The sequence below is a fragment of the Typopeltis vanoorti genome, chromosome 3, assembly GCF_054136105.1.
Source record: "Typopeltis vanoorti isolate ZY-2024b chromosome 3, IOZ_Tvanoo_1.0, whole genome shotgun sequence".
NCBI classification, from domain to species: Eukaryota; Metazoa; Arthropoda; class Arachnida; order Uropygi; family Thelyphonidae; genus Typopeltis; species Typopeltis vanoorti.
This window is the reverse complement of record NC_143551.1, coordinates 32,048,407-32,063,457: the sequence shown is the minus strand read 5'-3', so window position 1 is coordinate 32,063,457 and position 15,051 is coordinate 32,048,407. Positions and strand designations below refer to the sequence as shown.

General features: G+C 36.9%; 1 protein-coding gene across 4 annotated transcripts in view; it reads right to left on the bottom strand.

Moving 5' to 3' along the window:
- Positions 1 to 15,051, bottom strand: part of gig (TSC complex subunit tuberin) — a 943,661-nt gene that overhangs the window by 37,934 nt on the left and 890,676 nt on the right. For all 4 annotated transcript variants that reach the window (XM_090415521.1, XM_090415523.1, XM_090415524.1 and 1 more), the window contains one exon: positions 3,318 to 3,457. In XM_090415521.1, the coding sequence (XP_090271647.1) occupies positions 3,318 to 3,457 (140 nt within the window). The remainder of the gene's footprint in view (positions 1 to 3,317; positions 3,458 to 15,051) is intronic.

Genomic DNA, 15,051 nt, shown 5'->3' with positions numbered 1-15,051 from the left:
GGAAGAAAAAGAAGATAACGTTGAATACTTTAATTTATCAATTAATTGTAACCAAATCTGTGTAGAGTGGGAACAATGTATTTGTTTGAAGATATATTAGATAACAATAATAAAGGAGAATTCTCTATTTGGTTAGTATATTTGAATTACTCAAAGGTGTAAATATGTGAACCATCATTTATAAGCCATGTGAAAATAGGAAATGTAAACGAAAAAATAAATGCGAGTAGAAATACTTTCATTAATGGCAAACAAATTATTAATAATTAACATTTGCGATATGTGTGGGAAGATACTGAGCGTGTGTGTGTTCTATAAGAGCCAGACCCAGAGGCAGCTCCCACTGATGTGACCTCAATAAAGACTAAAAACCAGTCTGGGTAGTGGCCCTTACCTTAATGCATAGCATTATACATATCTGCAAGGAGATGGGCTTTGCATTATAGGAGATACTAAGGCAAGAATACTAAGGTAAGGTGGTATATGAGAACTTATACCACCTTTACTATGAGTTGCCCCAGTCCTGAAAGTACTTCAGGTGCAAAATTTGTTTGCTTATATTTGGATAAAGGATAAAACCCAATATATAATTAATAGCATAGCCAAGTGAAAAAACTTCCATAAAATAAGGAATACACGTGGTTTGATGGAGCAGCAAATCATCTCATAAAATTTGTTGTGCTTGTTATATGTATTTCTCTGGTTTATATATATTTCGCTTCATTTTCTAAGAATTTTCTTTTGTTACTGAGACTCGGTATATGTTTTACACAATAATAAGATACATAATATCAGATCATTATCAGAATTATCCCACTTTCGGGAATTCTATATTCATTAGTTTTTTTTTTATTTTTTTTTTTTTTTTAGTGTCAGTGGCTCTTCTGTCTTATCAATAATAGATATCTCACACATGCTAGTATTTTGCTACACATCAACAACTTCTTTTAATACACAAAAGTATTCATTTTTCTTTCCGAAGACAAGAATAAAAATGTCCCTATACTGTTAAAAATTTTACAACCTCAATAGATGCTATACTGTACAAGCAAGAAAAACAAGTAGCTTTGTTTATCACTAAATACAGTAAACAGGCATTTAACATCTGTGTACTATATTTAGGATGATTAGTGTAATTACAAACAACTCGAATGACACACTTAATGGAAAAATACTGCACCTACAGACTATGCTGCATGCGTCAGACACAATAAACGATCACAGCCACTGATTTCTAGGTGCTATTGTCTCAGCGCTCACCTTCTGGGTTGTTTAAAACTACTGTAATGCTAAGAATTTGACCTGTTGTGTCTGTTCAAAGCTCAAAGGTGTATGTATTTGTGAGCATACACTCAGGCTATTAATGCAAACGTGATGAAATGTTTACTTGTCGAAAAGTGTCCTCTCGTGAAGCATTAGTATATTGTGTTTAATTTGAGGAATCACACGAAGCAAGGAAATAATTAGGGGAGTCTTTAATGGGAATGAATGAAAAGTATAATATCTGATATTGCTATTCTGTGGATGTATTTGCCCCTGATGAATATATGTGTGTGTGTGTGTGTGTGTATATATATATATATATATATATTTTTTTTTTTTTAAATATTGATCCCATACATGAGAGGTCAAGTGACCTATAAGTATATCAGTGCTATGTGTGGGGTGCAGATGAGGACTGAGATAGAATGTTTTTTTCATTTATTCCATCCACCTCTGTTAAGAGGACAGAGGTGGATGGAATAAAAGAGGAAGAGAAGAAGCAGGTTCAGTGTGTTTGCAGTTGCATAGTAAAGGAATGCTGGGCAGCAGCTGCTCTTGTACTAACAGGTGCAACTGAAAGTGAAGGAATGATAGTTTCCAATTCACTGGAACAGTGACCATGAAAATACCTGTAGCAAATAGACACAGTGCTGAAATCAAATTAACATCAAATTAACTCTACACACACACGTACCTATAAACTGCACACCCTTTCTCTTGCACAATCTTCTCATTGACTAATTAGCATTCATGGCCCTTCTTCTCAATTCTGTCTATCATATTGAGACAGCACATTCATAATCTTTACTACTTTCCATTTTTGATTCTTTCAACAACTTTTCATATTTCCTTTTGCTGCATACTTCTCACCTTTCAAATAATTTATGCCAACATAATCACTCTTTCACTTCCGTCAGCAAACTAACATCACTAATCTTCATACCTGGGAAACATGCTTTTGTCACTTTCCCATTAACTATATCTCTTATCATTGAATCCTCATACAATACATTCTCTTTACTTCCAGTTTCTCACAGATTTTTTAATTTCCCCATTCACTTTTTCTTTCATTCTTCCTCCTGCTAGGCCACACACCAATCGTATCGCCAGTCTTTCAAGCTCACATTTTGTCCTGAGAAGTCCATATGAGTGTGATATTTATTTCTGAACAGTCATCTCATCATCATCAACTTCCTTGATACTCTCATTTGTATTTTGTGCACTATCATTCACTGCTTCCACTATGTTTTCTACAACACTTGCCACAATCTTCTCTTACATCTTTAATATCAGTAACTTCATTCTTCTGCTCTTGACGTGACTAACATATACAATGATATGCATTTTTGTCTGAAATAATGCAAGCTCTATTGGCCAATTTTCTTGAGTTGCAGGGTTAAAACCCAACTTTCTGAGAGAAAAAAAAATCCTTCTTGCCTGCACCAAAGAGTGACTAATTGGAACCAGCTGAAATATGCCCAGAACAAGTTCCTATAATCAGTATCTGAGTATACAGATTTAATTAATGTATGTCATCAATTCCTATAAATTTGAACATATTTTTAAAGAATCTTGTAAGGCACTCTTATGTTAACCTATCTCAACAAAAATAATGAGCTTAGAACCTCCTGGATGTGGAAAATACTCATCATTCTTCATCTCATTCTCTGGTTTTTGCTTTGTCTTGTTGAATTTGTCTTTTGTTTTTGTGGAACCAAAACTTTAGTCTGTTAAATGACTTAATAATTTACATTATAAAGTAATTCATCCTGGTACAAGCACTCTACTTGCTTGATTTATACATGCAATGATTCATGGAAAAACAGAGCAATTTAAAGAAAGAGTTGTTACTAAATCAGATGGCAAATAGTTTCATTTGCTCATGTACTGGTAAGGAAATGAAAATGTTTTCAGCAGAATATTAGAAAAGAAAGTGGAATTTTAATTTAGAGAAGTAATAAACCATTACAATGAAATATAATAGTAATGTTCTGTCGTTAAATCATTTATGGATTAATTTTTTTTTTCACAATTTAACAATATCACAAACTAACCTTAATTGTTGTCAAGCCGTAATCACTGCCACTTTCATTGTAGACTATAGTGACAAAATTGTTAGCAATGTGAAGCTTTTTGCAGTTACCCAGTGGATCTTTTGGCTTATTTGGCATTAAGGTAGCTACATGAAATATAACTGTAACAAAAAAGAGTGTAGTATATTAATTAATATGTCACTGTTACTATAAGAACTGACTATAGTTTCTTTACAATATTTATTTCAAACTAATCTTTAAACTACTATAGCTGTGATGTATTTACACCTCAATAAAACAATGGATGTGAAGTGTTCATTGAAACGATCTTCAGATGCCATTAACCCTTTGAGTAGCAAGTTAAAAATATATATCTCAGCTCTTTTATGACACATAAACACATGAAAAAAAAATTGGGAAGGCTGTTAAGAGATTACAGCATCTCTTTGTAAAAACTCCAAAGCCAATGTAAATTTACTATAGTTAAAATTCAAACATATACTTTCAAACAAGACACAAGCGAATGTAAAGTAAAAAGGTTTCTATTTAGCAACAATGCATCATGCGTAGTGGCAACATCACATTCAGCGGCAACCTCCCTTGGCAGTTGGCAATCAGCACGTTTCTTCAACAGTTCCTCTGTTGATTTTGTGTTTGAGAAATAAGTTATTTGTGTATTCATCATTAAATATTTTGTGATATTTTATCTCTTCCCATTTTGTGATATTTTGTGCAACATAGTCCCTACATACCCAATCAAAAAACCTAGTGAAGAATCAGAAAAAGAGGTGAGAAATTGATCTTGAAATGAAGTTGCAAGTTATAAAGCAACATGAAGCTGGTAAGCCCATTAATGTGATTGCACGACTTCCGATGATCTCATTCTACAGTGACGACCATTTTGAAAAATAAGGATAAAGTATTTTTATATAATGAAACCTGTGGTGAAAAAGGCTGTAAAAGGATCTGCTCTATTAAATTGACAATAGTGACGAAGCAACGACAAGGTCCTATTATTCTTTTTCTTAAGTATTCTGCAATTGAGCAGGTTCTTCTTTTAGTAGCAGAAACTTTCCTTCCACTCTCTTCTGTTCTCAGCCTTCTCTTTCAAGGTTGTGTAAGTCTCCATTCAGCATGTCATTTAGCACTGTTTTCCTTACTCTTCCTCTGGGTCTTTTTCCGTCTATTTTTCCTTCGATGGCATCTCTGATGATTCCATTCCCTCTCAGAATATGTTCCAATCCAGTTTCCCTTGCTTCTTTTTATCCTCCTTAACAGACTTCTTTCGTCTTATACTCTTTTTAAGACCTCTTCATTAGTTATTTTATCTGTCCATTTGATTTTTTCATCCTTCTCCAAATCCACATCTCAAAGCTTTCCAAAATCTTAATTTCTTCTTTCTTCAATGTCCAAGTTTCAGCTGCATAGAAGGCAACACTCCACACATAACATTTTATTAGTCTTTTCTTTAGGTTTCTATCCATTTTACTTCTGAATAAATTCCATTTTCTATTAAAGGCATCTCTTCCCATCACTATTCTTGCTTGTCACTTTTACATCTTCCATCACTACTAATATTTAAATGTTAGCGGTAATGGAAGTAAAGACATTTAAATTTCCTAGATATTTAAATGTCTTTACTTGATTCAATTTTTCCCCATTTATTCTGATATCCATATTTGCCTAATTCCTTGCTATTTTCATTACCTTTGTTTTTCTGATGTTAATTTTCATTCCATAATTGATATAGGATTCCAGTAATCTGTTCAACAGATGTTGTAGTCCTGTTTCAGTATTTGATAGTAATGCCTTGTCATCTGCATATCTTATTGTAAATATCTGTCTACCTCCAATCATTATTCCTTCTTCCGAATTCTCCAGTGCTTCTTTTAACAGTGCTTCGGAATACATGTTAAACAAAATTGGTGACAGAGCACAGCCTTATCTTACTCCTCGTCCAACGATACCTGGTTCTGTTATACCATATATGTCTCTCACCATGGCAGTTTGTCCCATATATAGTGAAATAATTAGCCCTCTGGCTTTCCAATCTATACCAATCATTTCCATTACTTCCACCATCTTATCCCATTTTACAAAGTCAAAAGCTTTTTTCAAAATCTATATAACAGATATTAACTTCTTTATTCACTTCCAGACTTTTTTCACTTACTATTCTTAACGGTCCAATTCATTCTTAAGGTCCTATTAGTGATATGGAAAAGATACTTGCATCATGAATAGAGGACTTGAAACAAAAACGCATACCACTTAGCACTATGACCATAACTGCTAAGGTACTAAGTCTCTTCAACATATTGAAGGAGAATGAAAGACCTGATTATCACTATGAATTCAATGCATCTTCTGGTTGGTTCATGAGATTCAAGCAGCATTTTGTGCTACATAATGTGAAAATGTATGGTGAATCTGCAAGTGCTGATGAGAAGGCTGCCAAGGAGTTTATGGAGAAATTGGATAAATTATTTGCCACAGCAAATATTTAATGTGGACAAGACCTCCTTGTTTTGGAAAAAAATGAACGAGCAGACATTCATTCACAAAAAGCTAAAATCTATGCCTGGTTTGAAACCTCTTTAAAGACCATATTATGATTTTTTTAGGAGGGTAATGCGGCTGGATATAAACTGAAACCATTTGTAATATGGCACTGTAAGATTCCACGTGCCTTCAAAAACATTAGGAAGCATACTCTTCCAGTTCATTATCAGAGCAATAAGAAGTCATGGATGACTCAAAAATTGTTTGAGGATGCCTTAATCAACTGTTCTGCAAGCGAAATGGAAAGCTATTGTGTGAAAGAAAATTTGGAATTTAAAATTTTATTAATTCTAGATAATGATCCTGGGGCATCGTCCCTGTTAAACAAGGCTTCCATTATTTTCACCAGGGAACCAGGGCGAACAAATCCTAAAACACACCCAACTTAACATCACCAGAGCTGAAGATACTATTAACATAAGAAGCCTGAATGGCAAAGAAATGGAGCTAGCTGAAGAATTGGATAAGTACCAGATCGACATATCAGGATTGACTGAAACAAAAAAGACAAAAACTGGTGAGATCTTTTGGAGCAATAAATACAAAATGTTATATTCAGGTACTGATAATCAAGGAAAAGAAGGAGTAGCCATAATATTCAACACTAAACAGGATGGTAATCTTCTTGAATGGCAGGTAGAGTGATGTGGGTAAATATGAGAATGGGGGACTGGACAATGAGACTTATTTGTGCCTATGGTCCCACAGAAAGATCTACTAAGGTAGAAGGGGAGGAATTTTTTGAGGCTTTAGAGTAAGCAACTGACACAATGAAAAATGAAAAGTTGGTTACTATAATTATGGTTATTATAGCCTGTTTTTGTTTAGGAGTGTCCCTTATTTTAAATACATTGGCTATTATTACTCAAAAAAGGGTATATATATTTTAGGGCATTATGGGTGAGTATAGAAGGCAATTATGGCAGAATAAAAGAGGTGAAAAATTTTGTACATACCTTGTTTTGATACTGGGATGTCTTCCAATTTCATGATCCTGCTGAAGGGTGTTTATAATGAGTGGGGGAACGTGGGGGGGTGTTTTAACGGGGGAAAATAAATTTGGAAACCCGGGTTTAGTATTAATAATATATATATATATATATTATTGTGTTTAAGGGCGCTTTGGGGGGGGGGGAGAGAAGGGGGAAGGGTTTACTTATGGGGAAGCTGGGGCAGGGGACAGTGTTAATGGAGTTTTTTAAATAACTAAACCTGTGGTGCGTTCATAATTAGAAGAAACACATGTATAAACCACAGTGAAAATTATTTAATTGTAAATATTTCATCCTAAGTATCTTAGGACATCATCAGTACAGTATTTAAACAAAAATTAGGAATAACATACAGTTAGGGTGCATGATTACAATAGAATCTCATGAAAACGTGCATAACGTGCTAAAGTAGTAAAAAAAAAAAAAAAAAAAAACGTTAATTATTTAACACAGTTTTGTATGATAATTTCCCATACTTTAGGAATAGTAAGAACGTCGTTGCGGTTTAGGTTTGGTCTGTGTAGTAGGGCTTCAGAACTTTCTTTGTATAAACGTTCATGTTTAAATATAGATCTATGTAAAAGTTTAGCCTTTTTCCAATGGATCCTATGGTTTGGATTTTCAATTCCGTGTTGAGAGAGGCCGGATTTCTGCGGTTTAAGAAGACGAATGTGGTCTTGATGTTCCGAGATGCGTTTCTGAACAGACCTACCTGTCTGTCTAAAGTAAGATAATTTGCATGAGCATGGAATCTCATAAACACCAGGTAACATCAAGGGTGAGAATTTGTCCTTAGGAGAAGGTAATAAGTTGTACATTTGGTTGATAGGTTTGTAAGTAGTGGCAAAATTGTATTTCTTCATAATTTTAGAAAGACGTTCTGAGATGCCTTTAACGTAAGGTATGGGAATCCTATGCACTTCTTCCTGTCTGGTTTGATGTATGCAGAAGTGACTGATGATTTTTTGAGTTGTTTTGGGATTATCCATTTAGGATGGCTGTATTTTTGATAACTTCTAATTCCTGGTTTAAAGATTCTTCAGAGGAGCAGAATTTGTGCGCTCTGGAAACTAGTGATTTAATAATGCCAGATTTCTGAGATGGATGATGAGCAGAAGAATTGTGAATGTAGCGACCTGAGAATGTAGGCTTGCGAAAGACGGAAGTGGCGATGGAACCGTCTTCTTTTCTTTTGATGTGTAAATCCAAAAAAGAGATACCCTGTGGAGATTCTTTTTCTAACGTAAAGTTGATGCGATGATGAAGAAGGTTAATTTTATCTAGAAACAGTTGTAATTCAGGTTCGGGATGATTCCATACTGCAAATACATCATCGACATATCTTAGCCAAATTTTTGGTTTGGGTTCAAAAGTGAATATTTTTTCCTCAAGGTGTTCTAGAAACAAATTTGCTAGGTTTGGTGATAAAGGAGATCCCATTGCTGTTCCTTCCTCTTGCTTGTAAATTTGACCTTTCCAGGTGAAGTAACCTGATGCAATAACAAACTTGAACAATTCAACTATATCAGACGGAAATTTTTGAGTTAGTAATTCTATTGTTTCTTTATGGGGAATGTTAGTGAAGAGGGAGACAATGTCTAAGCTGATTAACAAGTCAGTTTTTGATAGTTGAATGTCTTTAATTTTTGTGTGAAACTCATTAGAATTTTTGATTGAAGAGACAGTGGCTTATGTGAGGGCGGAGAAGGTTAGATAAGAATCTTGATAACTTGTACGTTGGACAGCCGATACAGTCTACGACAGGTCTAAGTGAATTATCTTACTTTGGACAGACAGGTAGGTCTGTTCAGAAATGCATCTCGGAACATCAAGACCACATTCGTCTTCTTAAACCGCAGAAATCTGGCCTCTCTCAACACGGAATTGAAAATCCAAACCATAGGATCCATTGGGAAAAGGCTAAACTTTTACATAGATCTATATTTAAACATGAACGTTTATACAAAGAAAGTTCTGAAGCCCTACTACACAGACCAAACCTAAACCGCAACGATGTTCTTACTATTCCTAAAGTATGGGAAATTATCATACAAAATTGTATGGAGACTCATTAGTACGAGGTGTGTTAGTAGAGGATTTGACAAAATTGTACCAACCTGGTGCGACCATAAAGGACGTAACTGCGTCTATTAGAGAGCAAAAGGAAAGGGTGAAAGAAATGATTGTTGTGGCAGGTACGAATGATTTGAAAGGAGATAAAATGGAAATGATAGAAGACCTGAATGAATTGTTTGAGGTAGCAAAAGAAAAGAGTGAGAGAGTTAGAATGATTAGTCTTTTGCCACGGTATGACAGTGAAATGTTTAAAAGGAGGGCTATAATTGCAAATGACTTTATGCGTGGGTTATGTATGACGAGTGGTGTGGAATTTGTGGATGTGTGGAGTGAGTTTGATGGGCGAAAGGATCTATATAAGATGGATGGCTTGCATTTGAATGGTTACGGTGTAAGAAGACTTGAGAAAGTGTTGCTGAATGTAGTGGATGTGCAAATTCAGGGAAACTAGATTTGTTAGGGGGGGGGAGTAGAGATACAGTCCTTATGGAGGCAGTTGAATGTAATAATGAATATAATATGCCAGAGCAAATAAGGACAACAAATCTGAGTGGGATAGTTAATATAAGGCATCAAGGTAGGGTTGGGGCTAATGGGGGTCTTAAATTCATGTACACTAATACTAGGAGTATTAGGAACAAGAAGGAAGAGTTTTTGGCCATGGTTGGCACTTCCAGACCACAGGTTATAGGTATTAGTGAAACATGGTTGACTGTAGATGATATAACTAGTGGGATTGAATGTGATGGGTATAGTGTGTTCAGGAATGACAGAGAGAATAAAATGGTGGGAGGAGTATTGTTGATGATAGCTGATGAGCTCCAGACTAGGAGAATAGAAGTTGAATTGCAGGATAGAGAAAAGAGCACATTTTAGGCCATTTGGTGTGAGATTGTGGCTAGCAGAACTAAATATACAATTGGGTGCTGCTATAGACCAGGTGATGGAAAAGATGGTGGTGACAGTATGCACAAGCAAATAGAAGAAATGGGTGGAAGGAGGGTGATTATTATGGGAGATTTCAATTATGGTCGCATTGATTGGAGTGAGGAGAGGACACACGGGAGGAAGGAACTGGATTTTATGCGGTTATTAAGGGATAACTATCTGCGACAGCATGTAATGGAAAATACTAGGGGTCAGAGAGTGCTTGACCTAGTAATTACATCTGAGGATTTGGCTGTAACAAATATGACCACATTGCCACCAATCGGTGAGAGTGATCATAGGGTCTTAACTTGGGAGGTGGCTAAAGGTGTAGAATTTTCAATTAAGACAGGGTACATGTGGAATTATCAGGCTGGAAAGTATGACAAGCTTAGGAGTTTGATTGGTTCAGTGCCATGGCATGTACAACTGCAAGGACTAGAAGTTGATAGCGCATGGGAGGTAGTTAAGAAGTGCTTGCATGAAGCAATGGCTGACTGTATACCTAGAGTCCGAATAATAAATCAAGTAGGGGTTAAATGGATGAATAACACCATTAAGCTTGAGTTGCAAAAAAAGAAACAACTATGGAGGGAATTTAAGGAGAAGGGTGACCGGCAGGCACATGAACGGTATAAAGCACAGGCCAGAAGGGTGACGAGTGTGGTAAGAAAAGCAAAAAAGGATTACGAAAGAACATTGGCCATGCAGGCTAAAGAGAATCCTAAACAGTTTTTTAGATATGTAGCAAGCAAAAGGAAAAACGTACATGGCAGATTGATTTTAAAGAATGCCGATGGTAGGGAGGTAACTGAATCAGTTGAGATAGTTGAGTTACTGAGTGAGCACTTTGCAAAAGTATATCATCCAGGTGGTGACATTGCAGAAACGAATAAACCAGTAGATTATACGGGAATTGTGGTTAATGAAGTGGAGGTGAGTAGTCTATTGCATAACCTCAATGTCAATACATCTGTGGGATTGGATGGTATACCAGCTCGTGTTGTACGAGAAGCAGCTAAAGAATTGTCAGTACCCTTGACCATTTTGTTTAATTTGAGTCTCGGGTCTGGGTTAGTCCCGAGCGGGTGGAAAGAGGGAAAATAGTTCCACTGCATAAAGGTGGTTCCAAGACTGCTGTAGTAAATTACCGACCGATTAGCATATCAGGAATCATTGTCAAGGGTCTTAGAGAAAATAGTCAAGAGGAAAATACAAGATTGGATAGAAGAAAATGGGATACTGTATCGGGGACAGCATGGTTTTGTGAAGGGTAGGTCATGCCTCAGTAACTTGCTCACGTATTATAACACAGTGACGGCTGAACTGGATAAGGGTAATGGGTTTACGGTGATTCTACTGGACCTTGCCAAGGCCTTTGACAGGATTCCACATGGAATTCTAATCAGTAAATTGCAGCATATGGGAATGGACATAGGGTTGGTGAGATGGATAGGAGGGTGGTTGACGGAGAGATATCAGAGAGTGGTTTACTCGGGAGTAGAGTCCACAAGACGGCCTGTGACTAGTGGTGTGCTACAAGGATCTGTTCTTGGACCACTGCTGTTTAATTTGTTCATAAATGATATAGGAAATGATCTGAGAGGAACAGTTCATTTGTTTGCGGATGATGCGAAGTTGGGTAGGGCAATAGTGAATGCAGATGACGTCAAAATTTTGCAGGATGATTTGGATAGATTGGAGGTCTGGGCTAAGGAGAATGGATGTCAGTTTAATGTGGCAAAATGTAAGGTTATGCATTTTGGGGTGAAAAGATTGGCGGCAGTTTACTGCATTGGTGGAACCGTGCTCCAGGAAATTGATGAGGCACGAGATTTAGGAGTGTTGGTAGATAAGGAATTGAAATTTAGGGGACACATTGCAAAAGTGACCAAAACAGCTCATCAAATCACTTGGTTGCTGAAGAATACGATGACAAGCAGAGACAAGCAGGTTATTGTTCCTCTGTATCGAGCCTTGATAAGACCCCATCTAGACTACTGTGCTCAGATTTGGTCACCTAGGTTTCTTCTTGATGGGGAGGAGGTGGAGAGGATCCAGAGGCGAGTGACCAAGATGATAGCAGGTCTGTGGAATGAACCATATGAGAACAGGTTGAGGATTTGTGGGTTGCAAAAATTGGTTGATAGGCGGAGAAGGGGAGGTATGATTGAGACATTCAAATTACTGAAGGGTTTCTATAAAATTAATTCAGAAGATATTTTTGAGAACAGGGCTGGTTGTGGGAGGACTAGGGGACATCCATGGAAACTGGGCAAAAGTGTGGTTAGTAAAGGTGTTAGAGCTGGGTTCTTTACTTTTAGAGTAGTGAATGAGTGGAATGCGCTCCCTGAGTCTGTGGTGGATGCTGTGACAGTGAATGAGTTTAAGGCGAGGTATGATAGATACTGTATGAATGTCAAATAGTTGTGATGAATATGATTTGGGGCCTCCCTCGATGAGTCCAATGACTCCCTGGAGTTGCCCGTAATAATAGTAATAAAACTGTGTTAAATAATTAACGTGGTTTTTTTTTTTTTTTTTTTTTGTACTACTTTAGCACGTTATGCACGTTTTCATGGGATTCTATTGTAATCATGCGCCCTAACTGTATGTTATTCCTAATTTTTGTTTAAATACTGTACTGATGATGTCCTAAGATACTTAGGATGAAATATTTACAATTAAATAATTTTCACTGTGGTTTATACGTGTGTTTCTTCTAATTAGTGTTAACAAAGTGCAGACCGATTCGGTTGACTGACCATCATCGGAACATTTTTGGAATGAGTGTGATTGTGAAAAGTTGGTTCTTGTTGGGGATTTAAATAGCAGAGTAGGAAATGATTGTCAGACATACAAAAAATATTTTGGGAAAATTTGGAGAAAAGAGCAAAGCTAATAACGGTGGCAAATACCTATTGGATTTCTGCTCAGAACATGGATAGGTTATGACTAACACAATGTTCCAACATTAAAATGTACACAAATTCACACGGAGAGAAGAGGCAAGAAATAAGATAAGTCTCTTGGAAGTTTTTTTCCCACTTGGTTAGACTGTAATGAATTTAATTTAATCCTTTATCGAAGTGTAAGCAAACAAAGTTTGTGCCTGAAGTATCTTTAGGACTGAGGCAACTCATGGTAAAGGTGGACCAAGCTCTCATCACTACTTGTCTTAGTATCTCCCATAATGCAAATCACATCTCTTGCAGACATGTATAATGCTATGCATTAAGGGAAGGGCCACTACCGAGACCGGTTTCGACCTTTATTGAGGTCTCATCAGTGGCAGCCAGACGCAGAGGTGGTGATACTAAGGTTAAAGCAGTGGAGAAGTTATATTTACCTTGAGTTGTCAAAGGGTGTTTCACCTTATTATTAAATTACTCTCGATTTAAACAAAGAGTTGTGATGAGAGCTTGGTCCACCTTTAACATGAGTTGCCTTGGTCCTGAAGATACTTCAGGGGCAAACTTTGTTTACTTACACTTGGATAAAGGATTAAACTAAATTTATTATAGTCTAACCAAGTGAAAAAAAAAAACTCCCAACATCTTTCTCTAAATCCAGAATAATTTATTAATAAGGTGAGACACCCTTTGGCAACTCGTATAGGTAAATATGACTTTTCCATTGCTTCCCCCTTAGTATCACCACCTCTGGGTTTGGCTCCCACTGACGAGACCTCAATAGAGGTCGAAATTGGTGTGGGTAGTGGTCCTGAATAAACCACTCTCTGATATCTCTCCATCACCCACCCAACTATCCATCTCACCAATCCTATATCCATCCCCATATGCTGCAGTTTACTGATAAGAATTCCATGTGGTATCCTGTCAAAGGCCTTAGCAAGGTCCAGTAGAATCACTGTAAACTCATTACCCTTATCCAGTTCAGCTGTCACTGCGTTATAAAACGTGAGCAAGTAACTGAGGCATGATCTACCTTCACAAAACCCTGCTGTCCCCCATACAGTATCCCATTTTCATCTATCCAATCCTGTATTTTCCTCTGACTATTTTCTCCAAGACCTTGACAATGATTCCTGACATGCTGATCGGTCGGTAATTTACAAGAGCATCTTCAAACCTCCTTTATGGAGTGGAACTATTTTCTCTCTTACCACCCTCTCGGAACCAACCCAGACCCGAGACTCAAATTAAACAAAATGGACAAGGGCACTGACAATTCTTTAGCCGCTTCACGTATAACACAAGCTGGTATACCATCCAATCCCACAGATGTATTGACATTGAGGTTTTGTAGTAGACTATCACCTCCACTTCATTCACCACAATTCCCGTATAAGCTATTGGTTCATTCGTTCCTACAATGTTACGACCTGGAAGATATACTCGTGCAAAGTGCTCGCTCAGTAATTCCGCTATATCAACTGATTCAGTTACCTCCCTACCATCGGCATTCTTTAAAATCATTCTGCCATATACATTTTTTCTTTTACTTGCAAAATATCGAAGAAACTGTTTGGGATTCTCTTTAGCCTGCATGGTTAATGCTCTTTCGTAATCCGTTTTTGCTTTTCTTACCACACTCGTTACCCTTCTGACCTGCACTTTATACCATTCATGGGCCTGCTGGTCACCTTTCTCTTTAAATTCCCTCTATAGTTGTTTCTTTTTTTGCAGCTCAAGCTTAATGGTGTTATTCATCCATTTAACTGCTACTTGATTTATTATTCGGACTCTAGGTATACAGTCAGCCATTGCCTCCTGAAGATATGCTGGAGATTGTTGAAGAAGCTCAGAAATGGAGGAAAGAATGCTGTAAAAGGTATCAGAGATGATAAAGGTGATATGGAAACTGAAGAAAAAGATATCCTTGTTGTATAGAGTGATTACTTTGAAAAATTGCTAAATGAGACAATCAGTGACAGCACAGTGGTAAAAAACACTCAACAGACATGCAATCAGGAATACATCCAGTAGAAAAAAGCCATCAAAAGCCTGAAATGTGGAAAGGCAGCAAGAGTAGATGATATTCGGCCAAAAATGCTGAAGTATGGGGTATAAAAGTCTTACAGTGGCTGCACTGCATAGTTCAGAAAGCCTGGACAGAGGGATGAATTTCCAATGACTGGAGTAGAGCTCTCATAGTACCCATATATAAAAAGGGAAATAAAACAATGTGAGAATTACAGAGGTATTTCCCTACTGAGTGTTCCTGGTAAGATTTAT